Consider the following 27,090-nt stretch of genomic DNA (forward strand, 5'->3'; position numbering starts at 1 on the left):
ATTGTCACATCAGCAGAGCTACCACACATTTACTCTGAATTCTTTTAGCTGTCCTTTCTGTTATTCCTGAATGATTCAGCTGGAATTCCCTGTGTCCCTGCAGATTAATGGGCAGTGCAGCTGCTTCCAGAACATCGAGCTCCTGAAATCCCGCCCGGCTCACCTGGCTGTGCTCCTGCACCATGTGGTGTCCCAGTTTGATCCTGCAGCCCTGGTGAGAAGCTCTGCAGTTGTTTCCCTGGCTCACATTTGGGAATCTTCACCAGAATTTACCTGATCTTGTGCAGCACTCACTGCCATGACCTGGCAAGGAGGGGAATGCAGACCCTGTGCAGGCCTGAGGGAGATAAAAATCCTCCTTTATCTCCTCAGATAAATGGAGAAACACAAAAGGAATTGTTTCCTTTACATTTGGCTGCTGACAAATAATTATTTATCTCCTGAAAGCCTCTCATCCCACCCCAAGGTGTGGGATAAGTTGTCTACAGGGAAGGTTTGAGCTCTCTGTGCTCCTCTCCCCACATTGCCTAAGGAGCTGGGAAAAGATTTCAACCCAGCACTGCTGAATTCCTTGAAATACTGGAAAGAAAACTCGGAGTTTTCATGGCTTGCAGCTCATTTCTTGCCCTCCTGTTCCCCACAGCTGTGCTACCTTTACACAGACCTGTACAAACAGACCAACTCCAAAGAGACACGGCGCGTTTTCCTGGAGTTTTACCAGTTTTTCCTGGACAGAGCTGCAGTAGGTTCCACTTGATTTCCTCATTTTCACACACATCCAGCAAGTTGAGCTTGACCTTTCTTCACCCACCTAAAAACTGAGTGGGTTAAAGCCCTCCAAAAGAAAAATGGGAAGAATGTTTTATAAGTAACTTCATCAAATGCAATACTGCAGTAAAAAAATTAAGTATTTTCGTTGAAATGTTAGCAGGAAAGTGAATGGCCTCAGATGCCTGGTAAGAAAATAAATCCCAGGGGATTTGTTGTTGGTAGGAGGAATAATTCAGGGGTAGGTAAGCAAATTCTGGCCCTTCTTCGTTGCTTTTTAGTTAATAATTGCTGTGGGTATTGATGTGGCTGTTTCAAGGATTGGGAAATTTTATGTGTCTGTTGAAAAGCTGAGAAAATTCTTTGCTGTCACAAATCAAACTCCCAGAAGCTGCAGCAGAGGTTTATAAACCACATGTTCATCTTAAATAATCCTGTGAATTATATAATATATTCATGGCAGTCTCCCTTTTTGGAACCAGCAGGTGCTCAGATGGGATGGTTTTAGCTTTTGAGGGAATTCCCTGGTGTGATTTCTGTGTTTTATTGGGGTGCTGGTTTTCCTGTTGGTTCTCCCATCCTTTCTCTCCTTTTGCAGAACCTGAAAGTCCCAGTTCCAGATGAAATCTCCTTGGAATTAGGTAGGGTGCTGTGTTTGTGGGGGTCAAAGGCAGGGGGTTGGTTAATTCAGGGAAATTACTGAAGTCATTTATTGGAGGTGGGGACTGTTCCCACAGGAATAATTGAAGAATTTTTTGCCTCACAGACAGGAGAAGGCCAGAGCTCCTCCCTGAAGAGCTCCACCGCCAGTTCATCCAAACCATGCAGGATAAAGTCTGTCCAGAGGTTCAGAGGAACCTGGAAGATTTCAGGTACCAAAAGCTCTCTGTGCAGTTTCCATTCAATTCATGTTTTATTTCGATCAGCATTCCAGCACAGGGAAACCTGAGGGACATAGAATTCCTTTGGATTGGATGGGAATATACCCCATGGCCAATCTTTATTTAAAGTCATCAATTGCAGTCCTGTCCCTTGGATTCATCATTCCTTGGAGCTGAGTGAGGAAATGTCTGTTTTCATAGGTGTTGTTATATAAATCTCTCTTACTGATTGTGTTTATGATCAGCTTATATATATATATATATATATATTTTTTCCCCTTTTCCTATTTTCCTTCTCTTTCCCCTTTGGGCAGGGAATAATCCTCTTTTCAGAGCTGTCACGAGCATGGAGTAGAAGTTGATAATTAATTTGCTTTTTCTTGTGGAGTCCTAAGAGCTCCATAAGGAACTATTCCACACCTGGAAACCTCTCAACTCCAACATCCCAAAAGCCCTTCTGTGAGTTGTGTGGCACACCCCAAGTGCCATCTCCAGCTGCAGGTGATGCTTCCTGTGCCCTTTTCCAGGCAGAAGCGGAGCATGGGGCTGACCCTGGCCGAGGGGGAGCTGACCAGGCTGGACGCAGAGCGGCTGCGCGACCGCAACGCCGTGGAGAAGGAGAGGAGCTGTGCCGAGCAGATCATCGCTAAAATCGAGGAGGTCCTGTAAGTGACAGCCAACAGGAAGGTGGGGTGACAAAAGGAAGCCATCATCAAGGTGCTGCCTCGGGTGTGAAGGAGCTGGGGAGTGGAATTTGGCTGTGTTTGGGTTCCTGCCCAGGAGTGTTTGGTGGGGTGATGAGAGCCAGGAGAAGGCAGGGGGGAAGTGAAGGCAGTTGTGTGCAGGAGGATGCTGTGGAACACTGCAGGGCATGCTGCCATTGTCAGCTTGTGCATTATTAGATCAGAGCCTTTTTCCTGTAGAAACAGCAGCTCCTCAACCCATTTTCTCCTTTTCACTGCGGGCTGAATCCAATTTCCACAGCTGAACCTTCATTTTTGATTTTTGATTTTATTTTTTTCCCTTGCTGGGACTGCTGAACATTCTAAAAGACACTTCAACACAGCTACTGATGCTCTGGGTGGATGGGGCCGGGTGTTAATTGGGTTTTGAGTTTCATTTTGAAACCTTTTCTGGTTTTTAGGATGACATCTCAGCCTCTGGAAGAAGACAAGAGGTAATGTGGAGCTCGGGCTGTGTTGTGCTGATAGAGCAAGACAGCCCTCTCCCGGCTGTTCTCCAGCACTCATCTCCTGAATCCCCTGGCATAAATCATTGGAATTCAGAGCCTCTTCTTCACTGATGTTTGTTGCCTGTGTTTCACATCTTAAAAATTACTGTCACTGAGAGTTTGTGTTTATTTCTGTTTTGTAACTGTTTCAATCTGCTCTAACATTTATTTTCTGTGTGTGGATTGTCCTGTTCAGTTTTTATCTGAGCAGCTTTCCCTCCACTTTTTGCAGTAACCTTTTACTGCTGCTTATTTTTACCATAACTCAAAGCTATAATGTGACATCAAATATGGTTTTAGTGCAGAATTTTAGGACCTTCTGTGTAATTCTCAAAATTGTATTTTCACTTCCTGGGCTTCTCTGCCTTTTGTCATGGACTGATTTGGTTTGGAAGGGACCTTAAAGATGATTTAATTCCACCCCCTGCCACAGACAGGGGCACCTTCCGCTGTCCCAGGGTGGCCTTGGACATTTCCAGGGATCCAGGGGCAGCCACAGCTTCTCTGGGCACCCTGTGCCAGAGCCTCCCCATCCATCTATTCCCTCTTTATTTACCCCATCATTTACAAAAGGATAAATTCTGATGTTGGCTGAGCCTTCCCATTACCTGTGGGAATTTATTTCATTGCTTACTTTAATTTAAAAACGAACAATAGAACCTTGGCACTCGACCTTAAGTTTATTGACTCAATATATTTCTCATAAACCTCACTTTTCCTCTCACTGTGTTTGGCAGCTCCACCATGCAATATGTGATCCTCACCTACATGAAACACCTGGGAGTCAAAGTCAAAGAGCCTCGGAACCTGGAGCAGAAGCGGGGCCGGATTGGTTTCCTGCCAAAGATCAAGGTAATGCTGGTGTGGCCACAGAGCATTTGGGTGCAATTCAGACCCTGATTTTGCAGGAAAAATATAAAAAATAGTTGTGATTTTCTGCTGTTCCAAGAGGATCTGGGATTGCTGAGCTGCACAGCAAACCTAAGAGCTGAAATTGGGTTCTGCATCTGTTGGCAGATGCGTGAATTGGAAATAATTGGAATTATTTCCTTTATGTCAACTCCCGAATTCACCTTGTTTTTCGCAGTTATTAAATCTTTGGGTGAGGAATGTTTCATAGAACACAACCTTGAACCACAGGAGGGTCTCATTAAAGCTGTTGCCTTGTTTACTTCAGTTTTTTCTGGAGAAACTTGTCTAAACCCTCCTGGTTTGCCATGCAGGAGAGCTCTTCTCCTTGCCACCCCCACTTTTCCAGTTATATAATGAATATTTCCACCAAAACTTCTTCCCTGTGGGTGTGATCCCTTGTCTTCCACAGCATGGGGGTGTATCTGGTCACAGTAGCTACTTATTCTCATCAGCATTTCAGCTTCTTTTGAAATATTGAGAGAGTTTCAAGCAGTTCTAAACCGACTGCGAAAAGGTGAAACAGTGTGAAACCTTTTTGAAGGTTTGTGTCCTCTCCCTTCTGCAGCTTGAAAGAATTAATTAAAATCTCAGTGAACAGCTGGATTTTGAAGCAGTGGGAGATGAGTTTGCTTTTCTTTACCTGCAGCAAAGCATCAAGAAGGAGAAAGAAGGAGAGGAGAAAGGGAAGAGGAGAGGCTTCCCCAACATTCTGGGCCCCCCGAGGAGACCGAGCCGACATGACAGCAGTGCAAGTATGTCAGCCCAGGAAACCCCTGTGCCCTGCTGGCCTGGAAGCCACAGGAAATCCCTGCTGCCTTTAAATATTCCTGCCAGGAATCCCTATTTCCCCCATCTCCCCCTTCCCAAACCTCATCCCAGCCATCCTGCCTCACCCAATCCCACTCCTCCCAATTTGGACCCCACTTCTCCCAATTCCCTTCCAGCCCTGTCTCATCCTGAGGGGCTGTGGAATCGAGTTTTGGGCTGGGATTGAGGCATTTTGGGGTAGGATTGAGGCATTTTGGGGTAAGATTGAGTGATCTTAAACTTTTTGTTGCCAAAATCCGGTTTTGAAGCCGCACAAACCTGTTTTTGGCCCTGAAATGCTGCCTCTCTCAGCCCTGAAAAACTCAGTCCAGCGATGTGAAGAAGTTCCAGCGGTGTGCTGATTCTCTTTGTTCTCTTTCTTCAGTTGGCAGGGCCATGGAGATGCAGAAGCCCAGGCACCCCAAGCACTCTCCCACAGCCTCTTCTGTGAGCCCAGAGCCCCCCGAGTCCAGCAAGCTGCGGCAGAGCGGCTCCTCCAGCGAGGGCACAGATGCCCCTTACCCCCCTGCCAACCCCATGTCCCCCCTGGCAATGGGGCCCTTTGCCTCCCCAGAGGGCAGCAAGGACGGTGACACAGGTAGGGTGGAATGAGGGATGGTTAAAGGCTGTGCTGTGGACAGGATGTGCAGAGCGCTGATGCAACACAGCCAGGCCAGTTAGGAAATGCTTTGGTGTCATTAGAGCTGCTCTTCCTCGCCTTAATCAGCTTTCCTTAATTAGGGAATGTTGCCACGAGCAGCAGTGAGTGGTTGTTAGTGGGTTCTGCCACTGTGGCATTGGATCATCCAACAGGAAAAACCCAGCAGGTGCCAGCCTGTGTCACCTGAAGCTTTTGTCGATGAGATTTGTCCTCACCAGGCTGGGAATTGAGTTCCTCCAGCTCTGGAGCTGGAATCAAGGGGTTCTGGAGAGGCTGGGAACATTTCCAATTTGGTTCCTCACCTTTCACATTTATTCTGTGTCCAGGTTTGAAGCAGCCTGGGGAAGCCCCACCTGCCAGTGACTCCATGGATGGCACCCCCCGCACACCCAACAACACCTTTGAGTTCCCATCTCCTTTGGAAAACCTGCAGGAGGAGGAGGGAGAATCTGAGAGGTAACTCTGGGTGCTTGGGGGAGCCTTGAGACAGGGTCAGGAAATCCTGGAAAGGATCATTGTAGAGACTCCTTGGTCAGTGTGACAGTGGCTGTTGAAATTTAGTACATAAAATTACAGTGACGTGGTTTGTGTTAAATATTGTTGGTAGAATTAGGAAACTTTGATCTGTGGCTCTGCTCTGATAGAAAACTGTCAGGAGAGGGGACAAAATTCTTTGCTTTGGAGCCCAGATCACCATTCTGAAGTTATGCTGAGTGTCTGAGCAGGAAGAAATTCAGGCACAAGCTTCCCTAATGATTTCTTTCCTTCCTCGCAGGATGGTTGACATGGGAACACCAAAACCTTTTCGCAAGTGAGTGTGCTTAGAAATGTTTGAGCTTGACTGAATTTGTTTGGATTTCGAGAGGTTATGAAGCAGAATGCAGCAGTGCTTATTGTTCTGAGCCAGCAGAGTTGTCTGCATGATCTTTTTTCTTTAAGAACACATGAAATCAGACACTGGCAGCCATTTATAGGGCAGGTGGAGTGAGTCATTTGCAAAAAAAACCCCTTTGATCTGTGAGTGAAGTGGAATGATTGCTGTATCCACTGATTAGAATGGATGGGAGGTGAGTTAGGGAGTAGAGATATCCCTATTTTCCTTTTCAGTCTTGCTGCTGTTGGTTCTGTACCTGCAGATAGACAGAGGCAAGAAACTGTAACCTGCCCTTTTCACTGCCTTGATACCTGACTGCAAATGATTTGATCTGTGTCATTAAAAGGAGGGTTATGAAAACAGTCAGAACAGGCAGGCAGTCTGTAAAGGGCAAAATCAGAGAATGCCCAGAGGTTCAGGCATCAAACAGCCTCCAGCTGGCAGGGGCAGTGTATTCATAAAGCTGATTTATGTACTTAGCTTTTCCCTGGAATGGGAGTTATCTCACATTTTTCCTCCTCCCATCAGGATGGACAGTGTTGGCTTTGCAGATGTGCAGAGTGAGGATGAGCTCTATGACTTCGACATGGACATGGATCCTCCCAACTGGCAGCAGCTTGTGAGCAGGGAGGTGCTGATGGGGCTCAAACCCTACGAAATCAAGCGTCAAGAAGTGATAAATGGTGAGGTTCTTTCCTACCTGGCCAAGCTCAGAGTTTAAACCTTCCCCTGGAGCTTTGAAGTTCTTAAAATTTACAATTAGGTTTTTCTTCAGTGATTTTGTGAAGTAGTGGTAGTGGAAAACTTTTGGTTTGAAGAGTTCTTAGGTGTGAAAGCTGTGCCTGTTACTGGGAAATAGCCTGAGGTGAGATTGATCCAGTCCTTAGAGGAGAAATAAACAATATCAAGTGGTTATTAAACAATGTTCAGGCACTGAAAGGCCAGTTTTTAATACATTCTATAAAAGCAAACAAGAAAAGCTTGGCTTCTTGGAAAGCAGGTGATGGAAATGCGACTCCCAAAGTTCACATCTGAGTTGCAGCTCCTGCAGAACTCCACGTGGATTTGTGAGCTCAGAGTTCGCTTGGTTTGGGGTAAACGATGGAATTTTACCAACAATCCAAACATGGAGTTACAGCAGAGCCTGGAATACAGACCAGGGAGGGAAATGCTGCTCAGGGACCTGTTGTGAGCTGGTTTCTGGCTCCACAGCTGCCATCCTGCTTTCCCTGTCTCCCCAGAGCTGTTCTACACGGAGCGAGCCCACGTGCGCACGCTGAAGGTCCTGCACAACGTCTTCTACCAGAGGGTCACCAGGGAGGGCATCCTCAGCTCCAGTGACAAGCGGAAAATCTTCTCCAACCTCGAGGATATCCTTGGGCTGCATGGTAGGAGCAGCTGGATGCTGGAATTCTGGCTTCCAGTGGCTGAAAAATCGAAGCAAAAGGACCCTGGAACACGAGGCAGCTTCGCCCAGCGCTTGAGATAGAGCAGAATTCGTCAGGACACTGCCCTGGGCTTGCTTTTGCTCACACTTGTTCCATTTGTGATTCACAAAGATATTTTGATAAGGAATCACGTGTCCAGTGTTCCTTTTCCTTATCTGTGTTGATTGATGCTGGATAAAAGGAGCAGTGAGGTTTATGGGCCAGCGTTTGAGGTGGTACAACTGCCCTTGAGGAGAGCAGAAAACAGATTTCTCAAGGTTGATTTATAATTGTTTCTGGAGGCCGTGGCCCTTCCTCGTTGTTTTTGCTCCCAATAGGAATTTCAGCCACTGAACAATCACTTGTGTGGTTTTATGTCTTCTGAATTATTCCTGTTTATAGAAAAATTATATTGAGCCTCAGCAAAGATAAGTTTGGAATGGTTCTTAGGGGTCATTTGAAGCCAGGTGAGACACAAGTGCAAAGGAGGTACATCACATTTTACTAAATATTCTAAATGTATTAAGTTGCAGGATATTGTTTATCAGCTAATTAAAATTATTTCAAATCTAGTCTTCTCCTAGAATAGCTTTTATGTTAAATGCTGAAAATTAAGCCAACAATTTGGCCACTATTAATAAAATTTACCTTTTTTCCCCTTGTTTTTAAGTTGCACTGAATGATCAGATGAAATCTGTCCGAAAAAGGAACGAGACTTCTGTCATTGGCCAAATTGGGGAAGATTTGCTCTCCTGGGTAAAACTCCTTTAATGTTTCTTCTGTTTGAAAATAATGTGTCATAGAATGACCAACAGAGGCAGAGGTTTGAGGAGATAATTCCCAGCAATGGGAACTGAAGGGGCTGGGAGTTGTGGAGCCAAAACAGAGCTGGAGGATGAGGGGGAAGGAAAGCAGGAAAAACTCAAAGGATTTTCATCTGACTGGAGATAAGAGTCATTTAAGGCACAGGAATAATTTCCTTAGGATGTGTGGGTAGAACAGAAAGGTACTTTTGGGTACATAAAGGTGAGAGTGGGATTTTGGAAAACGTAGTGGCACGATTTATTTCAGTAACACTGAAATGTGAGCCTGGTGTTGCCTGTGGTGCAGTTAAAGGATGATTAAAAATACTGATTTCTAATCTTAGAATGTACAATTTGGAGTTTATAGTGCTGTTGCAGGCTTCACTTTTGAAATCTTTATGGAAAGGTTTGGCTGCCCCATCCCTGGAAGTGTTCAAGGATGTTTTGGGATAGTGGAAGGTGTCCCTGCCCATGATGGGGATGAGCTTTAAAATCCCTTTCAACCCAAATCAGTCTGGGATTCTGTGATGTGGGGAGGCTGGATTCAGGAGAACAGAAGAGTTGGAGATGTAAAGGTCTCTGTGAAGACAAAGCCTTAAACCAGGGCAGAAATCACTCCTCAATTTTGTCAATAACTCCTTTATTCCCTAATAATACGAGTGGTGAGCCCAGTTATAGCTCTGCCTGCTGAGGGCAGCTCGTGCTGAGCTCCAGCCTATCTAAACTTGGCTTTTTTGGCTTTCTGGCACAGTTTAGTGGAGCAGCAGAGGAGAAGCTGAAACTTGCCACTGCCACCTTCTGCAGCAACCAGCCCTTCGCTCTCGAGGTCATCAAGTCCCGCCAGAAGAAGGACTCGCGCTTCCAGACCTTTGTGCAGGTGAGTCTGCCACAGGCTCTGAGTTTCCTCATCACAGCCCAATGAATCCTCCTAGATAAAGTTCTGATAGTTAATGACAGTAATTAATGACATCATGCCTAACGCTGCCTTCAGCTGGGGATCATTTCCAGCGCTGTGTTTATCTCTCCTGATGGTTTTTGGAGAACCATCAGGTTCAGTTCTGGGGAGCACAGAGTGTCCTGGTGGGATGCAGGGCAGCACCCGCTGTCCCAGGCAGGAGATGTCGAGTTCTGTGTGGGGCAGAGTGCTCAATGTGCCAGGGCCAGGTGACAGATGCTGCACAGCTGCTCTGCCTGCCAGGAGAGGGGTTTGGGTCCATGTGGCATTTGCAGGAGAACACAATCCCCGTGAACACAGGCTGGGAGGAGCTCTGGGAAGATTACCTTGACAAATGTCCCGTGTTTTGCTGCCGTGTTCCCTGGGTGCTGCTGACTGAGATTGATGGGGGATGGTTCCAAGCCCATGGGGAGTAATGAGGGGAGGAAGGCACTGCTGCTGTGATGAGCTTTTCCTCAGGGAAATTGCAGATGGAGAGGGGATGTGTTGTCTGGGTGATGGATCTTGGCATCTCTTGTCTTGTATTTAATTACTGGAAAGTGAAGTAATAGATGTTTAAGTGATGAATAGATGTTGTGCATTCAGGTAATTATGGCCTTAATAAAAATGACAAATGCAGATATTGTGCTGTTGGAATTTAGGATGCTGAGAGCAACCCCCTGTGCCGGCGGCTGCAGCTGAAGGATATCATCCCCACGGAGATGCAGAGGTTGACTAAATACCCCCTTCTGCTGGATAACATTGCTAAATACACAGGTAAAGCCTTTCCACTGGGGTTTGGGCACCCACCCCAGCAGGGTTTTTTAGGTAAATGCGTTAAATAACACTTTAATTTTTGTGTCTCTGTTCTCATTGCCACCTCACTGCTGCTTTCTACACAGGAGGTGTAAAAAATAATAATAATGAAAAGAAAAACCCAGTGTTTGTTCCTCCTTAGGAAAATAAAAAGGAAATTCAGTGTGAAATAAGTGGATCTGTCAAACCTGTAAAGCAGCACAGTGTCCTCATGCTCTTGCAGAGGGTGGGGTTTAATTAGGATGTGTTACACTGAAAGATACTTAGAGCACAACAGGCAAAAATGTGATAAATAATAGCAGAAAATGCCTTTCCAGCTTTACTATCTGATACCTGCTGCAGAGTAATTTCATTACTCATAAAAATAGACTGCAGCTACAAGTTCCCTCTAATCCCAATTAGGAAAGCATGTGATACTCCATTATCTTTGATGTACTGGTTTATGTTCCTGTTAACTGAATTCTCAGTGTGGCTGCTGGTGCTGGTGAGAATTGATGGGTTCACCTGTGCCTGTACTCTTAGTAAGGATTTTAGGTTTCTCAGATTATTGTGAATAGTTGTCACAAGGCCCTAAAAAAGGGAGAGTAACAATTGTATGATGTGTAGTGATCTGCAGGTCACAGTGAATTCTCTCCTGCCACAAATCTCATTTTTTTACCACTTTTGCAGTGCAGTACTTTTGCTGATAGACTTCTGTGTGAGTTGAACTCCTCTTTGTGTGGTTTGAGGTCAGCAGGCTGCACGGGAGGGCTGACTGGTCAAACCTGTGCTGGGAAGCACTGTCCCACTCTGTTTTATTCTTGCAGAGCTGCCTGAGGAGAAGGAGAAGGTCAAGAAAGCGGCAGATCACTGTCGCCAGATCCTCAACCACGTGAACCAGGCTGTCAAAGAGTCAGAGAACAAGCAGGTGAGAGGGGCAGAGTGAACATGCAGGGCTGGGGCCAGCAGTGAACCTGCACTCTGGGCAGTTCTGCTGCTCCAAGTGACCATTTCCTTGCATTTCCTGCAGCATCTGGAGGATTATCAGCGGCGACTCGACCTCTCCTACTTGAAGCAGTCGGAGGATCCCATGATGGATGAGTTCAGGGTGAGTGACTGCATTAAAACCAGCCCTGTGGGAATTGAGTTTGCAGCCCCATCATTCACTTTGTGCCTCTGCTGATGCACAATCAAGTACTCCTTGGAGATAAATATTTCTGTATGAAAATGAAAACAATTAGTGTCGGAAATGTGAGTTTTTCCACCTTCCTGAAGATGGCTGTGGCTCTAACAGCCCAGTTCTGCACATCATGGTGCTGATGGAGCTTGTCAGCTCTGTGCAACAAACCTTTATGGCCTGTAAGCTCAAGCACTGTATCCCAAAAGAGATATCTGATGGATAATGAGATTATTGTGGATATTTATCTCATGTGAGTGCATCTCTTAGTGATGCTGCTGGAACTGGGGAGGCCTTGGAGAGCCCTGAGGTGTAACAGTGGAATTGGCTTTAAAAGGAGAGCTTGTGCAAAAACGTGGGAGACCCACACAGCCAAATAAAGCTTGAAGTCAGGTATTAAAAAGACTCTTGTTTCATGGCTCCTGTAGATCCCAGCAGTTTTGTTGGAAGCTGGCTACCTGCTGCTTGCTTCCCCATCTCCCTCAAAGTCAGTGTGAATCAAAAAATAAATAAAATTATTTTCTATGAAACTATGTCATGTATCCTTCCCCAAATAAACCTGCAAGTGTTCAGTGAGGAGGGGAAGAACTTCCTGGCAGCTCTGAAATCTTGCTGTCATTGATTGTAGACTCTGAGACTTGGAATGGATGAATTGTGAAAATTGTCACTTCTGCTTGCCTGCAGATCTAAATGTCACAAGCACTGAAGTGCCTGAAGAATCCATTGACATTACAAATCCTGTCAGAGCATGGGGATGATTTGTAAATAATTTGTAGGCACACTTGACTTGCAAATGGAGTGCTGCAGCGTTAATCAGTCTTAATGCTTGAACTGAGAACGGGGTATTGGAAAAGCTCCTCCTAGGAAACAGGTGACATCCTAATGCCCCAGGAGCTTGGTGGGAGAATTCCCCAGCCTGTGGCACTTGGCATGTGGAAGAGAGGAGTGGAAAAGGGATGAACAGCCTCTCTGACAAGATTCAGGGTTCCCTGCTCTGTGTTTCTTTTCCCAGCCTGGGTTTTGCTTGGCTCCAAACTGGAGTCCCTCTGGCATTCCTGTGTTTTATCATGACTTGCTTCCATAGAAATTTCATCTTTTTTTCTTTCTCCTTGTGACAGAACCTGGATCTAACAAAGAGGAAAATGCTCCATGAAGGGCCCCTGACCTGGAAAGTGAATCGTGACAAAACCATCGGTGAGTCTGGCCCATGCCCTCACTCCCCTGGTGAATTTGCTGGGAAGGAGAGGAGGGAAAAGCTCTGCTGCAGCTCCCAATTATGCTTCTTACTGCCACCTCTAATAATGCCTGTGTGCTTCTCTGAGCTGATTAAATTATTCTTGTCAATTCTGAAATGTGCTGGAGTATCGTTAGGGCCACGCAGGGACACAGCAGTCAGTCATGGGCTGATCCAATTCCATCTGTAGCTTTCTGCTGGAGTTTTCACGAGGGAGATTTGCAGGCTTTGCCTGGAATGGCTCGGCACTGATTGCTGCCTCTGCATGAGTAATCAGAAATGCAGCTTTCTGCTTTCTGATGGGAATCTTTTAACTCATTCTGGGCTTTTTTTTTGCGCTCTGGGCAGATCTGTACACTCTGCTGCTGGAGGACATCCTGGTGCTGCTGCAGAAACAAGATGACAAACTGGTGCTGAAGTGCCACAGCAAGATCCTGGCATCCACAGCCGACAGCAAACACACCTTCAGCCCCATCATCAAACTCAACACTGTGCTGGTTCGCCAGGTGGCCACAGGTCAGTGCAGCCCACTGAGAAAGCAGAAAGAGAAGCCAAAAATAAAGATTAGCTCAGTTGAGGAAGATGATTTTGTGTGGATTTTCAGAGCAGAACATGGAAAACTGCGTAGGCTTAATTCTTGGTTGTCCAACATCGTGCTTAGTATGGATGAGCTGTTTAACTTCTTTGCATCGGTAATAGGCATTGCTCAAGTTTTAAATAGACTTCTAAATGAAAGTACTCTGATTGTGTTAGAGGAAAAGCACTCTGGAAATTATTAGAAGGGAAAAGAGGAGAAATGAAGCTTTTTCAAAATGGGTTTTTTCCCTTTGAGGACACATTTCTTTGATAGGACAAGGTCAGTGTTTCTGCATTAGTGTTAGAGAGTCATCCCATGGACTTTTTCCTTGCTTTGGGCTGGGGTTATGGCTTGTTGGAGGAAATTTTGGGAAGCTGTGTGGGACCTGGCACCTGTTTGAGTCCTCCCTTCCCTGTGTTGGTGCAGATAACAAAGCTTTCTTTGTCATCTCCATGTCGGCGACGGGGGCTCACATCTACGAGCTGGTGGCACAGACTGTCTCCGAGAAGAATGTGTAAGTCCTGGGGTCAACTCCAGCTGCTGCTGGCTTTGTTGGACCTGAGAGACCTTTCCCCCATGAATTCCCTGACTTCCTTCTCCAAACTTAGCTGGAAACCTGGTGGCCTCCGTAGGAAGCATCCACGGATAGTCCCTCCCAACTGATTCACTCCAGACCCTTTCCTGACCTCCAAAATGCTTTTGTTTATCCTTAAAATTCTGGGGTTTTGGGTCTGACTGCCAGATCAGACACAGAAATAATCCTGCATCTTCATGCAGCACCAGAGATCTTTGCAGATTTACATTCTGGCATCATAAACACCCCTCTGCAGGAATTGGATTCCATGGCTAAAAGCTTTATTGGGAGAAACTCTTTTTCTCCTAAAGATTATGCAGGGATAGATGAGCTTGTGGGGTACATGATTGTTGTTGCACATATTGCTCTTCAGTGATGGGTGAAATCGTGGTTTTTTATGTATTTATATATCAATTAACTGCTTGATTTGACAAGTGATAAGGTCCTGTCTATCATTTCTGTCTGCTGAAGAGCATCCAGGTGAGCTGAGCTTTATGCTGTGGTGATTTCAGGGTGTTCCTGGGGGGGACTGAATGTAACAGAACATTAAATAAAAAGCCATTTCTTTTGGTAAGAAAAGCAGTAATAATACCAACTGGATTTAAGAGGATTAAATAGAGGAATGCTCATTCTGTTTCACTTGCTGCATGGTTTTATTTGCTGTTTCTGCTGCAGCTGGCAGGACCTTATAGCTCAGATGGCAGGAACTGTGAAGATGGGGAGCAGCAGAAGAGTGATCCCACTGCCTCAGTCAGGCCCTGGAGAGTAAGTCAGAGCTGCAGGAAGAAGAAAAGCTGATTTTTCTTCATCCAGCACACCTTTTCCTGCTCAAAAATTGCCCTCCAAAGCATGGATTCTCCTGCAGATCAACGTGACTGAAAGGATGTGTTTGTTCTTCCCTCCCTGCAGAGATGAGCGTGAAGAAGAGGAGCAGCAGAAGCTCAAAGAGCAGCATGACATTCCTGCCAGCAGCCTGCAAAGTCCAGGTAAAGCAGGGATTCATGGAAGTGGGAGCAGGAGATTTGCTCCACGGAGTGCAGATGTGCCCAGCCATATTCCTGAGGGGTGGGGATCCTAGGGCAGCTTTGAGATTCTTCTGGAAAGGGATGATTTCTTTACAAGTCATTCAGAGAAATGATGCTGAGCCTCTTGGAAATGCACTTTTTACTATTTCCATCTGATTTATGAACTGCTGGGAGAGTCTGTTTTTTAACCCTGGAAAGAGCTGGCTTTTTACCAAAGCCATGCACAAGAATCTTACTGTTTCCCAGAGTGGAATTTTCTGCAGTTTCGTCACTATTGTTTCTGAATTTTTGTTTTCTGCCCTCCAGATAAAGATTTGGGCCTGGAATCTCCATTAATACTGAACCCTCAGTCCTCTTCACCCCTCATGTCTGACAAGGCCAAGGTGGAAGGGCTGCTGGGGGCTGAGGGACAGTTTGAGAAGGTGCAGCAGGCAGAGCTGGCACTGAAGGACTCCTCTGCCTGCTATGAACACCCGGCCAGCAGCTCAGCCCCAGAGGGGCAGTGGGCACGGGATGCCCTGAGGAACTGTGAGTAGCCACGGGCAGCGCCCCTGGGGTGGGGTTTTGGGGTGGAATTCCTTCAAACAGCCCGTTTCTGTTTGCAGAAATCCAGCCCATCCGCTCCCCCTGGGCTGGATTTCACACCAGCTGGATCTGGCAGCAAGGGGTTCTGAATCCATGCACTGCTCCTTCCCTGGGCTTTGGGCATCTCCTTCTTTTTCTGGGGTTTTGTGGATCAAATCAGGGCCATAACGAATTTTTACCGTCCGTGGAGTGCCTTGATGGCAAAATTATATTGCAGAACTTAATGCACAGTGCCATTGCTGGTCAGCAGTTTTTAAAGACAAGGCAGTGAGCCCTGGATTTACTCCATAGCACTGGGGCAGAACTGGAGCGCTTGCTTGTGTTGCAGAATAACATTTACCTTTTTCTTTTCTTTTATTTTTTTGTAAAATCCTGCAAATTGTCAAGCTCACATCCAAAGCCCAGGCTCAAATTTTCTGAGTACTTGGGAGGTGGTTGGGTCTGAGATCAGCACTTGTGTGTGTTGAGAAGTTTTGCTGTTGGACAGATCAGTGTTTGAAATCGTTTTTCAGGTTTTTTTATCGCTTCCTCTGCTCTCCTTTCAGAGGGGGAATGCAGGGCTCTGCAACCTGCTGGATCAGCTCTGGCAGTGCAACTCCTAAATATAACTCCCTAAAATTTGAATGAGTTCATTAATCCACAGATCTCTCCTTGGCAACTCTGGAAGGGACACAAAGTCCCTCAGTTGTGCTTGGAGGGAAGAGTGTGGAATATTTGCTTTTACCAAAATGCAGAACCCTCACATCCTTGGCCCCAGTTGCCTCTTCCATCTCTCTATCCGAGCAATGACAGTTCTCTGCAGTCTCAGAGTTATCTTGCATCTTTAAATCCATTTATTCTCCTTCTTAGAGGATTTAAAGTTCTTTCCTAGTTCTGAATATTGGACAGATATTCTTGGGAGTTGTTTTAAGAGACCACAGCTAAAATAATCTCAGTCTGGGGGTGTGTAAGGACAGTTTTAGTGACCCCACAGCATCTCCTGAGTGCTGAGAGTTAAAAGAGCAGCTCTCCAACGTTGTGACAAGAGCCTGAGCTGAGTGACAGTTCTGCTGTGTGACATCACAGCTTTTTTTGGGTGTTGCAGGAGCATTTTGTGGTGAGGAGGAACAATTTGAGGCTCTTGACAGGAGCACGTTTTTGTTTGGAACAATATGTCCCTATTATGAAGTGTTTGGTTGGGATAATTTGGGAACTAAAGGAATGTGGATTGAAGTTCAACCAGGCATAAATTTGCATCGAATTTTAGGGAACATGTTTCTTAGATTTTATTTTTTTTTTTTTTTGCTCTGTCATTTCAAACCTGAGTGGAATATTCCCAAATTTCCTTGAGGTGGGAATCCCCTGCTATAACCACAGCTGTGAGCTCCTGTGCAGGGTAAAACCCAGGCACTCAGGGTAATTTCTAGAGACAATTTCTTTGGTTTTCTCCAAGGAGATGCAACTTGTCCTGACATATCATAAGGTAAAATGGGAGTAGGGCTGGAGCCTTTAATACATTTATTTTTATCCCTGTTTTTCCAACCAAGAGCAAGGAGAGGAGTCACACCTCTGTCAGAGGGTGACCTTTGTGTCTGCTTCAATCCCTTCTGTGCTCTGGATTTGTCAGGTGCCATTAGTGCCAGAGCAGCATTTCCAGACATTATCATAGAAACAGAGGTTTTGGGCAAGCAGGAAGGGAGGTGATGAGCTCAGAGAATATCCTGAGCTGGAGAGGAGCCAGAAGGATTGTTGAGTCCGGGTCCTGTGCCTCTCATTCCGGAGTTTTTTCCTGAACCTTGCCTGTCCTTGCAGTGGGGCTGCTGAGGCAGCTCTTGGTGCAGCAGCTCGGCCTGGCTGAGAAGGGGAGCCTGGAGGACAGACAGCGCTTGCCCAGGTTCAGGACCGTGTCCCAGGAAGGCCAGACAGAGAGTGGGAGCGAGCTGCAGCCCTGTGACAGCAAATTCCAGCAGCCTGGAGAGGACGGAAGCGCTGGCAGAACTGGAGAGCCCGCGGCTGGGCACGGCCCCCGGACTGCAGCGGAGGGCCCGGCCCCGGGGGACGGCCTGCAGCTGGCAGAGCCCGCGGCCAGGGGCGCTTTGCCCATGGACAGCACGAACCTGGAGGGCTCCAGCTCGGAGCTGGAGGGGCTGGGGGCTGAGGAGAGCGGGGAGCATTTCTTCGATGCCCGGGAAGCTCACAGCGACGAGAACCCGGCCGAGAGCGAGCTGCTGGACAGGAAGGAGGACGAGGAGGTGCAAATTCGGATCTCAGGTGAGCCCGGCGTGCTGGGCCCGGCCAGGTGCATTTAACACTTCACCTTCTGCTGCTCTGGGACAGGACAGTCAGCTCCCAGCTCTCAACATTTCAGCCCTGTGCCACAGAATTCCACTGTGGTGGGGGAGGATCTGCAGTGCTGGGGGACACCCCCTGTGACTGTGGGAGCTGCAGAGGCACCAGGCACAAGCCAGGCCCTCCATTGTGGCTTTCTGGGCCATCTCTCTGCTGCCTGCAGGGACCTGTAGGGAAAAGGTTTTCCCTGGAGGCAAAGCCCTTTTCCTGATGCAGCTTCAGGAAAGAAACTCAGGACTTTAATTTTACACTGTCATAGTCTCCTGTAACCTTACCACGCTCTGAATCTCTTAGAAGTTCATTATTTTATTATTTTTATTGTTATTGCTGAGCATGGACTATTTGCCAGCTACCTGAGCACACCAAACTCAGCACAGGAGCTGAGGTTTATCTCATGTGCATTTTACACATGAAACAGCTGCTGTCAGGTGAATTCAACACTAACAGCCCCACTGGAGTCTCTTATCCATAAATATGCTCTTATTTAAAAATTGGATTATATCCATGTGGATAAGCCAATTTGTGACTGCCCCAACGCTGCTTTCCAACTGCATATTGCAAATAATTTTTCCCACTCAGACATTTTAAATTATTAAAACTGAGCCAACAACTTGAAGCATCTAATTTATTTGTCACCTCTTCCACTGTTTACTTTTTTAACTGTACGGGGACATCAAAATGAGATTGATCTGTTTTTAGTCAATTCTGATTTCCCTGTGCTGGCTTTGCTGGAGTATTATAGAGAAAATCATTAAATAGACTCCTTTTGCTGGGTGCAGGTTGTGAAAGCATTTTCTGTCTGTAATTACTTTGTCCTTTATCATATCAGCAAGCTCTGTTTGAAACCTCACCCCTCTAAAAGCATCCTCAGTGCCAGGACTGGGGAGTGGAGTTGGGGAATCCAGCAGCTGGATTTGCCAGGTGTCATTAGTGCAAGAGCAGGATTTTCAGATCTGATAGAAACAGAGGTTCTGGGCAAACAGGAGAGGAGGTGATGAGCTCAGAGAATATCCTGAGCTGGAGAGGAGCCAGGAGGATCATTGAGTCCAGGTCCTGTCCATTTAATTATGTTTTTGGTTTAATGTACAGTGTAAAAACTATCCCTGAGCTCTGAACCTCTTCAGAACCAGCTGAGTCTGCTATCACCACTAATCTTTGGAGTTGTCACAAATGATTTTTTTTTCTCAGGGACATCCCCACTTCTATCCCTGAAACTCACTTCTATCCCTGAAAATCAAACTCCCCCCACCCTCAGCCCTGGAGCTTCTTGGGGATGGTGGAGTCAAACCCCTTTGTCTCCGCAGGAAATTATCTGATCCTAGACGGATACGGAACAGTGCAGGAGAGCTCCACGGACGAGGAGGTGTCAGCCCTGGTCCTGCAGTGCACCTCCCACAGCCAGCCCCCCCTGGACTGTCCCCAGCAGCAGCCCCTGTCCCCAAGGGACACCCAGTCAGACGGGGGCAGCTCCCCGTTCCCCGAGGAGCTGCTGGGCTCGCGCTGGGCAGGGCTGGAGGAGCCCTGCCCCTTCCTGGGCAGCCCTCAGCTCCCGCTGGAGATCCGAGTGCAGCTCATGCAGTACATCCAGAACATCGAGGATGCCCTGGAGAAGCTAAAGGTGTGTTGCTTTTTGTTGTTTTTATTGGTATTTTTATTATTCCTGCTGCACATCTTTTCCTGTTTGAACCCCTCTTTTTTTGCTTGGTAAATGGAGAGGCAGTTGAGTTTTGGGGCTGTTGTTGCTGTTTTGCAGGAGGTTGAGGAGGATTACAGCGTTCTGCGGCGCCAGGGGCTGGCTGGCTCAGCCTCCACAGGAGAGCACTCAGGTAGGAGCAACTGGGACCCCCTGAACCCCAAACCCAGAGCACAAAGCCCAGTGTTCAAGGTGATGCCTTTTGGGATACCCAAAAACAGAATCCAGACAAAGTTCAGAGAATAAAAAGCAGTTCTATTTATTAAAGGGCCCTCAGGTGCATTTAGGGCAGACAAAACTCACCCAAAAAATGGCTCACAGGTTTCACACTTTTATAAGTTTGGTCCATTTGCACATTGGGGTTCATCTCCCAATTCCAGCTGCAGGGAATGAAGGAATTTCCCTCAAGTTTGCTGCCCCCAACTCCCTTTTGTTTCCATCTCTGGGGCCTGAGGCAGTGAGGTGTCCTTGATTGCCAGGCCTGGAGAGGAATTGTTGTGTCTGCCCAAAGTGGGGAAGCAGCAGCTCCCAGTGTGTGTGGAGTTTGGAGTTCCACACTGAGGAATGGCCGGATTACAAATGGGTGAGAAACAGAAAAGCTGAAATCCTGAGGCACCAGAGGTCCAGCTGGCCTTTCTCACACACCCAGAAAAGGTTTCAGTTCCTTGAGCAGCTCTGCAGGAAAGGTCAGCTCCATCCCTGGAGGCTCAGCCGAGCTTGTTCTGCCTCCGGAAGGTTCTGAGCTGCCTCCCCCCAGCTGCCCCACACCATCCCAGGGTGAAGCTTCTCCTCCGGAGCCATGGGAATTCTCTCAGGGAGGTTCCTGAATGCTGAGCCTGGCTCTGCTCCCCTCTGGGGCTCTCCAGCCTGCTTTGGGCCCCCTGCAGATGGAGTTGCTGACCTGGCAGAGGTTTGGAGGTGAAATGTGTCACTGAACACTCCCTGCCTGTAGCTCAGAAATGCCACACACTCATCCCTCTCTCTCACCACCATTTTCCCTTTTCTTTTCCCCCTTTTCCCCACTTCAGACAAAAGCTAGTCGTGTTTCCAGGAGTGGCTGAAGATTGGATGAAGAGAATCAGGACACAGCACCCGCTGTCTCCCCTGTGGACTCTGGGATGAGGGTTTGGAGCATCCAAACAAGAACCATTCTCTAGCAAAACGGGCATGGGGTGCTTTTCCTGTGGGGCATCTGCACTATCTTGTCAGTGAGGGAGTCTATTCTATTCTGCTCCTCTCCTTGCTACCAGAAATTAATTTTTTTTTTCAGAAAAGAAAAAAAAAAAATAAACCAAACCAAATGTACAGAGCTTTGGGTGTAGGATATAAAAAAAAAATGTATTTAGACATTTAAAAGAAAAAAAAATCAATGTATTTATTTGACTTCATTCCGTGTATCAAAAGCACATTTTAATTTTTTAATCTGCCTTTTTTTTTTTTTTTTTTTTGGTTCTGTTTTTGGGTAGTGACAGTTCTGGCCCACCCTGCCTGGTGAGGGGACAGGGGGGGACCTGTGTGCAGGTGTTTCCTCACTGGACTGGACTCTGCACTCCCTGCTGGCACTCAGACTACCAAGAGCTACTCATGAAGGTGTTAGGATGGAATTTATGGCTGGAATTTGTCTGTATCCAACCAACTGCATGGGAATTGCTCATGTCACCACGTGTGGAACGGGAATTTTCCATGCACTAAACAGCCAGGCACTTGAGATGGGCAAATTTTACTTTTCCCCTTTCCCATTCCTTTGCTGGGAGAGGAGAAAGAGGTTTAATTTCATTTTGTTTTGTTTTTTTTTCTTGACTTTGTTGGCTTTGATCATTGTCTCCTTTGTAAAGTGATAAAAATAACTTGGACCTGCAGCACTTTTGTAACTCTTCTCTGGATCAAAAATGAAAAAAAGAGGAAAAAAAAAAAATAGAGAAAAAATGCAAACCCAGAAGTGTTTCAAAGATGTGGGGCAGCTCTGCCCCCGATTCACTACTGAATGAAAAAGGGCTGCCATGGAGTTAGCCACAGGTACTGCTGATTATAGGGCCAGTAAGTTTTAGTACCTGAAGTATGTCTTGCTGAGGGCTCGGGGTGGGGTTTGGGGCTGGTTTTTTGGGGTGGGGTTGGTTTCTGTTGGATTTTTCTTTTTTGTTTTAAATCACTCGTGCCAATGTGTTCTCGCCCAAACCGAGATTGGCAACCCCAGAAGGCTGAAGCAGCTCTTGGGCACTTCCTCAGGCCTGTCCTGGTGGGGTTTGCTGCTGGAATTCCTGCCAGGATTTGGGAACAGGATGGGAATTGGGGTAACACTGGGTATCACTGCCCATTTCCATTCATTATCCATCCCCCCCACGCTGGATTTCACCAAGATGGATCTGACAGCAAGGAGTTCTGGATCCATGCACTGCCTTTCCCTGGCCTTTGGGCATCTCCTCGTTTTCCTGGGGTTTTGTGTGTCAGATTTGAGGGTGGTGATGAATTTTCACTGTCCTGCTCGGCTGGGGGTGGTTCAGGCTGTCCCCAGTGTCACCAGGCTGCTCCTGTGAGCTGTGTGAGGAGCACACCCTCTTCCCGAGTTTGGAGAAGCCAAACTGAGCACCCTGCACTTGCCATGGAGAGCCAGAGCTCTGCCTTTGCTCAGCTCCAGGATCCTCCTGCTCCTCCAAACTGAGAGCTTTTCCTTTAGCTGCTGGCAGGAAATCACCTCAGACCCTCATCAGAAAATTCCCAGCTCCTGTTCCTCCCCCAGAAACCTGTGGGGGATGAGCCCAGAGAGGAGGAGAGGGAGCAGAGGTGATTTTGGAGTGGAAGTTGGAGCCAGGGAGGGTAGGGAGGAATTCCTGTTGTTGTAAGAGCATCCCCACTGCCAGCACCAGCCAAAGCTCCTGCAGGCTGCCAGGAGCTCCCTGGATTTTTGGGATGTGCCAAGGCCCGTCCTGTTGTGTGGGATTATTGTCAGTATTAACCCAGCCCTTCACCCTCGTGGATGGGCTCTCCCCTCCTCACCTCAGCCCCACAACCCCCTGGGTTATAAACAAATAATATCCAAAATACATCCAAATTCCCTCTGAGAAACCCCCCAGCCTGGAATGCTGCCAGGAAGGGAACTGGGCAACAGCCAGTGGAGCCCTTTTTCCTCCTCCCACTCCAAAAACAGGAGCAGTTTCTGTGACCTCAGTGATCCAGAAGCTTCCCAGAGGCTTCCATGGAAATCATCCCTGAGCTCCAGACAGGAGGGAGCTCAGTCTGGCTTTAGAAGAAGGTTCTGGAAGAGCAGCAGAGGTGGGGCTTGGGGAGGCCTGGCTGTTTCCTGCTCTTTGCTCATGGTTGAACACAAAATCCTCGGTGGGTCTCCAGAATTCCAAGGTCTCTGGTGGTTCCTGGTTTCACCTCTGCTGGTTGTGGCAGCAGGGAAAAGCTGGGAGGGCAGCGTGTTTGTGAATTCACGTTTTTGCCTGCTGGAGTGGATTTCAGCCTCAAATCCCTTAATTCTGCCTCGGGGTGGCCCCCAGGGTGAGGGGCAGCCGTGTCCCTGGCACTTCCAGGGTGGATAAGGGGAGAATCCTCACTCAGTGCGGGGCTGGGGATGGCAGAGGAGCCTCTGGAGGTGCTGGCAGGGCAGGGCAGGGCAGGGTGTGACAGATTCAGGAATGTTGAAGCCCAGCTCGCCTGACCCCAGTTTTATGGGCTCTGTCCTGGCTGTGCTTTCAGCTCTGGATCATCCTCACAAGCAGGGAGGTGATGTGGGGCAGGGATCCCTTCACCTGGAGGGACAGGGAGTTCCTTTTTCCTCCCTGGCACATCTGCACCACAGACCTGGGGCTGGAGGAAGGAGCTGGAGCTCAAATGCACTATTCAAGATTCCCACCCCTTTTTTCCTCCTTTAAGCCATAAGATTCCCCTTATTTTAAACTGAAATTTTCATTTTAATTTCCCCCTGGTTGGTGCTGGGTTGGGCATTCCCTTATCCAAACAGTTCTCTGGAGTTTTTTTTGTCCCAGCTCCTCATCCCAAAATTATTTTTTTTTCCCCCCCCTTCCCCAAATAGAAGAACAAGGATTTCTTGTTTTGGGAACAAGGCTGGGATTTAAGAACATCTTCTGAGAGGTCATTTCCCTTCTGCTGTCCCATGGATGAGCTGAAAGCTCAGATGGAATTGTTCTGGGATGGGAATTCCCTTCTCCTGCAGGAGATTCCTGAGCACCCCTGGTGTGTAGGGATGTCCAAGGATGAGGAGTGCAAAGCTCGGGAGCTCCGAGCTCTCAGACAGCACTTGGCCTGTCCCAGTGTTCTAAAACTGGATTTTTGGGTTTATATCTCCCTGCTATTAGATTTCATTCTCCTGTATCCAGTATTTTCCCCCTGTTCCCCAGAGAAATCCCTGGATTCCCTCCCCTTCCCCAAAGGTGCCAACTGACAAGCAGATGTACTGCAAAAGGGATACTGCAGCCAAAACACTGCTGTTTTATTTTGAATTAAGTCTTGTGGAGCTCTCTTCATACTAGAATATTTTTTATTTTCTTTGTACAACATACAATCATGTACTCTTAACAGAGATTTACTTTAAAGAGAAGAAAAAAAAAAATCTGGAAGTATTCTTAAAAAAAAAAATACACAAAAATCTTTATTAATAATCCTGTATTTTTACTGATCATGTTTGAATGTCTAAAAAGACTTTATTGTTCTAATTATCCAGATGTATGTTTGTAAAATAGCTCTTTTATGACTTAGCTGATCGGGTTGTATGTTTCTGGAATTAAATATTGGTCACTTAAAAAAAGAAAAAAAAAAGAAATCTGTTTTCAGGACCTGGGAAATAGAAAATTTAAGCGTTTCAAATATCATTAAATAAGCTTAAAGGAAAATGAGCTTTGTCTGGTGGATTTTTTGGGGTGGTTTGGCTGGAATTTCCTGGAGGGTTCGAAGGACAAACGATGGCAAAGGAAATTTTCCTTGGGGATGATGAACTTTTGCAGAGATTGAAGCACCTTGATTGTGTTTTTTTGCTGCTCAGAGTTAATGAATTATTAATTAATGAATTAATTAATTGACAGAGCACCAACTACAGGAAAAGAAATCCCCCACTTGCTCCAAGCTGAGCTGATCCTTCAGGACATCCCCTGCAGGAACTGAAGCCTTGCTGTGTCCTGCCCTCCTGGGTGCTCCTGCAGCTGCCAGGTGAGATAAAAAAGGGAATTTTTGCCCTTTTTAAGGAATTTCTGCTTGCCCTGGTCATGGAAATCAATTCAGTGAGCACTGGGGAGGTTCAGAGGAGCTGCCACAGGCTCAGCAGACAATTCAGCCTCAGCAGGCAGTTCTGCTTTCAACCCCAAATCCTTCTTTGGGTTCTTTGTCTTTTTAAATCCAACCAGAACCATTATTCAGTTAAATTAATTAATTAATCCTGTTAATTTATTGTTATTTTTAAAGGAATTTTTTTTGAAGGTTGGGAACTGTTGCTGTTCAGCCTTTCCATGTGATAATTCACCTCAGCACCTTGCAAATATTGACTTGCATCCCCATTTTTCTGCTGGATCTTTTTCCCTCCGCTGGGATGGACCCAGAAATGTAAAAGAGAAGTGAAATTAAACCTTGGCTGTTGAGGGAACCTGTGAATTTTTGAACAGGGAACATCTGTGCTGAAAGTTTGGTGATTTCTGATTCTCCCTGAATCCCTGGCATTCATGACATTCCTGTCTTTAACTTCCCTGGAAGGTGATGATTCCTGACAGACAAGCTGGCAAAAATAAATGAATTAACAACAGCAAAACAGAAAACAAATCAGGTTTATTCCTGAAAACTTGAATGTTTTTCCTTTTATTTTCTTTTTCTCCTTCCCTGTCTGCATTATGTACGTGAAGCTCCTTGAGAGATTTTTTTATTACTTTATTATAATTGGTAATCTGAGCTCTATTACACTTTCCTAATGATGCTCTTCGTGTTTTGCCTATTTAAATGTTATTTTATATATTCCCTTTACTGCCTTGCTGTAAATAAATGATTCAAAATCTCAGCAGCTCAGAGAAATCCGAGCTCTGTGGCTCCTGCCCTGGAATCCCAGCTGGGGATGAGGGAGAGCTGTGCTGCAGTTTTGGGCTTGTTTCACATCCACAGTCCTGGAATTCATCTCTCCACAGGCAGGGAAGATGTGAGGGGGGTTCCAAGGAGTCATTGCAGGTGGGTTTGGGGTCATTCTGGATCTTTTTGGGGTCATTTTGAGTCATTTTTGGGTTATAGAAGCTTTAAGGTCCCTTCCAGCCCAAACCATTCCATGATTCCAGGGATTTCTGAGCAATTAGGGTGGCATTCTATCCATCCACCTCCCTAAATGACAAAACCCAACTGTTTAATCCATTTGTTCTCTCCTTGCAAAGATCCCCTTGATATTTGCTGAAAAATATCCATAATTTCCTTTTTTTTTTTTTTTTTGTCAACTCCTCAATGGATTTTAGGTTGTTTTTGTTCTTTCAAAATATTGATGGGAGCTTGGTGTAGAATGGAAATTGTCCAGCCCCTGGCAGGAGTTCTTTGCCAGTTGGGCTGAGCATTTTGGGGGGAAATCATCATTTGTTTCCCATCAGAGCCAGGCCCAGCACTCCCAGAATGAAAAATAAAATAAAATAAAAAAAAAAACTTGGATGTATTTCCTTCAAATTGTCATCCAAAACTGAGCTGGGAAAGAGCCTGGGGTTAACACCAAGCATATGCCTGGGTTAAAATGTTGATTTAACAAATCTTCCAAAATTTTTAGGCACCTGTTACTAAAAAAAGGAGGCTCAGGGGAGTTTTTGAAGGAGCCAAAAATTTTGATCCCGCTCTCAGCTCCACCCTGGTGAGGTCAGGCAGGGAGAGGGGAGCAGGAAAATAAAGCTGTGAGGGATTTCAGAGCCTTTCTGCAGAGCTGCAGGTTCACCGATTTCATCACTTCCCGGAAAATAATCCCGGGAAAAGGAGGTGGGGAATGAGAGGAAATGGCCCTGAGTTGTTCCAGGTGAGATTTAGGTTGGATGTTTCTGGTATTTCTCCATGGAAAGGGTGCTCAGGCACTGGAACAGGGCAGTGGTGGAGTCAGCATCCCTGGGAATGTCCAAAAAGCTGTGGGTGTGGCACTGGAGGCCGTGCCTTGGTGGTGACATTGTGGATGATGGGTTGATATTATAATTTAAAGATCTTAAAGGGCTTTCCCAGCCTTAAAAACTCCAGGATTCCCAGTGCATTCCTTGCTTGAACCCTCCTGCATGTCTCCATATCCCAAACCAAAAATCCACCAGCATTTCCTTCAGTCAGGAAGCTGAATTTTTATTTTTTTTCCCCTTCTTCCTCAGCAGCTGGGAGTTTACAGCTGCAAATCATCAAGTTGGGCTTTTGGCAGAATAAAACCCCCAAAATATCCCAGCCTCTTCCTTTCTTGCAGCAGTTTGCTTGTTTCCAGATGTCTGCAGTTTATTCAGCGTGGAGCATCTCCCCTGATCAATATTTTAACCTTCTTGTTGATATTTACTCAGTGCTGCTGAATAAACTCCGTGGAGTGGAGCTCCGGAGTGAATCTGCATTTCTCTCAGCTCTCCGGAGCTCTGGCAATAATTCACATTATCCGGGGTTATTGTTGTGCTGGGGTATTAACAAGCACATCTCCCTTCCTTCTGTCTCTCCAGAATTCAATTCAGAGCCCACTTCTGGTGCTGAAACAACTTCTCAGCTCTGAATTAGCACAGAGAGGAGAGAGCTTTGTGCTTTTCCTTTGTCAGCTCGCTTTGAAAAAACCCTTTTCTCTCGAGTTTTACAAAGATGGGTTTGATGCAACCCAGCTGCTTGG

General features: G+C 46.5%; 1 protein-coding gene across 5 annotated transcripts in view; it reads left to right on the forward strand.

Moving 5' to 3' along the window:
- The window catches only part of ARHGEF12 (Rho guanine nucleotide exchange factor 12), a 70,023-nt gene extending 45,889 nt beyond the window's left edge, over window positions 1–24,134 (forward strand). For all 5 annotated transcript variants that reach the window (XM_015649797.3, XM_015649795.2, XM_015649796.2 and 2 more), the window contains 28 exons: window positions 104–214; window positions 644–742; window positions 1,367–1,409; window positions 1,535–1,640; window positions 2,177–2,314; window positions 2,794–2,826; window positions 3,618–3,732; window positions 4,439–4,544; window positions 4,985–5,197; window positions 5,587–5,716; window positions 6,036–6,071; window positions 6,663–6,817; window positions 7,376–7,522; window positions 8,232–8,317; window positions 9,116–9,241; window positions 9,961–10,075; window positions 10,921–11,021; window positions 11,124–11,201; window positions 12,389–12,464; window positions 12,853–13,020; window positions 13,508–13,595; window positions 14,331–14,420; window positions 14,565–14,641; window positions 14,987–15,208; window positions 17,057–17,515; window positions 18,898–19,211; window positions 19,347–19,419; window positions 20,315–24,134. In XM_015649797.3, the coding sequence (XP_015505283.1) occupies window positions 104–214; window positions 644–742; window positions 1,367–1,409; window positions 1,535–1,640; window positions 2,177–2,314; window positions 2,794–2,826; window positions 3,618–3,732; window positions 4,439–4,544; window positions 4,985–5,197; window positions 5,587–5,716; window positions 6,036–6,071; window positions 6,663–6,817; window positions 7,376–7,522; window positions 8,232–8,317; window positions 9,116–9,241; window positions 9,961–10,075; window positions 10,921–11,021; window positions 11,124–11,201; window positions 12,389–12,464; window positions 12,853–13,020; window positions 13,508–13,595; window positions 14,331–14,420; window positions 14,565–14,641; window positions 14,987–15,208; window positions 17,057–17,515; window positions 18,898–19,211; window positions 19,347–19,419; window positions 20,315–20,325 (3,516 nt within the window). In that variant the 3' untranslated portion in view covers window positions 20,326–24,134. The remainder of the gene's footprint in view (window positions 1–103; window positions 215–643; window positions 743–1,366; window positions 1,410–1,534; window positions 1,641–2,176; window positions 2,315–2,793; window positions 2,827–3,617; window positions 3,733–4,438; window positions 4,545–4,984; window positions 5,198–5,586; window positions 5,717–6,035; window positions 6,072–6,662; window positions 6,818–7,375; window positions 7,523–8,231; window positions 8,318–9,115; window positions 9,242–9,960; window positions 10,076–10,920; window positions 11,022–11,123; window positions 11,202–12,388; window positions 12,465–12,852; window positions 13,021–13,507; window positions 13,596–14,330; window positions 14,421–14,564; window positions 14,642–14,986; window positions 15,209–17,056; window positions 17,516–18,897; window positions 19,212–19,346; window positions 19,420–20,314) is intronic.
- Window positions 24,135–27,090: the final 2,956 nt, after the last annotated feature.

Source organism: Parus major, chromosome 24, assembly GCF_001522545.3.
Source record: "Parus major isolate Abel chromosome 24, Parus_major1.1, whole genome shotgun sequence".
Lineage (NCBI taxonomy): Eukaryota > Metazoa > Chordata > Aves > Passeriformes > Paridae > Parus > Parus major.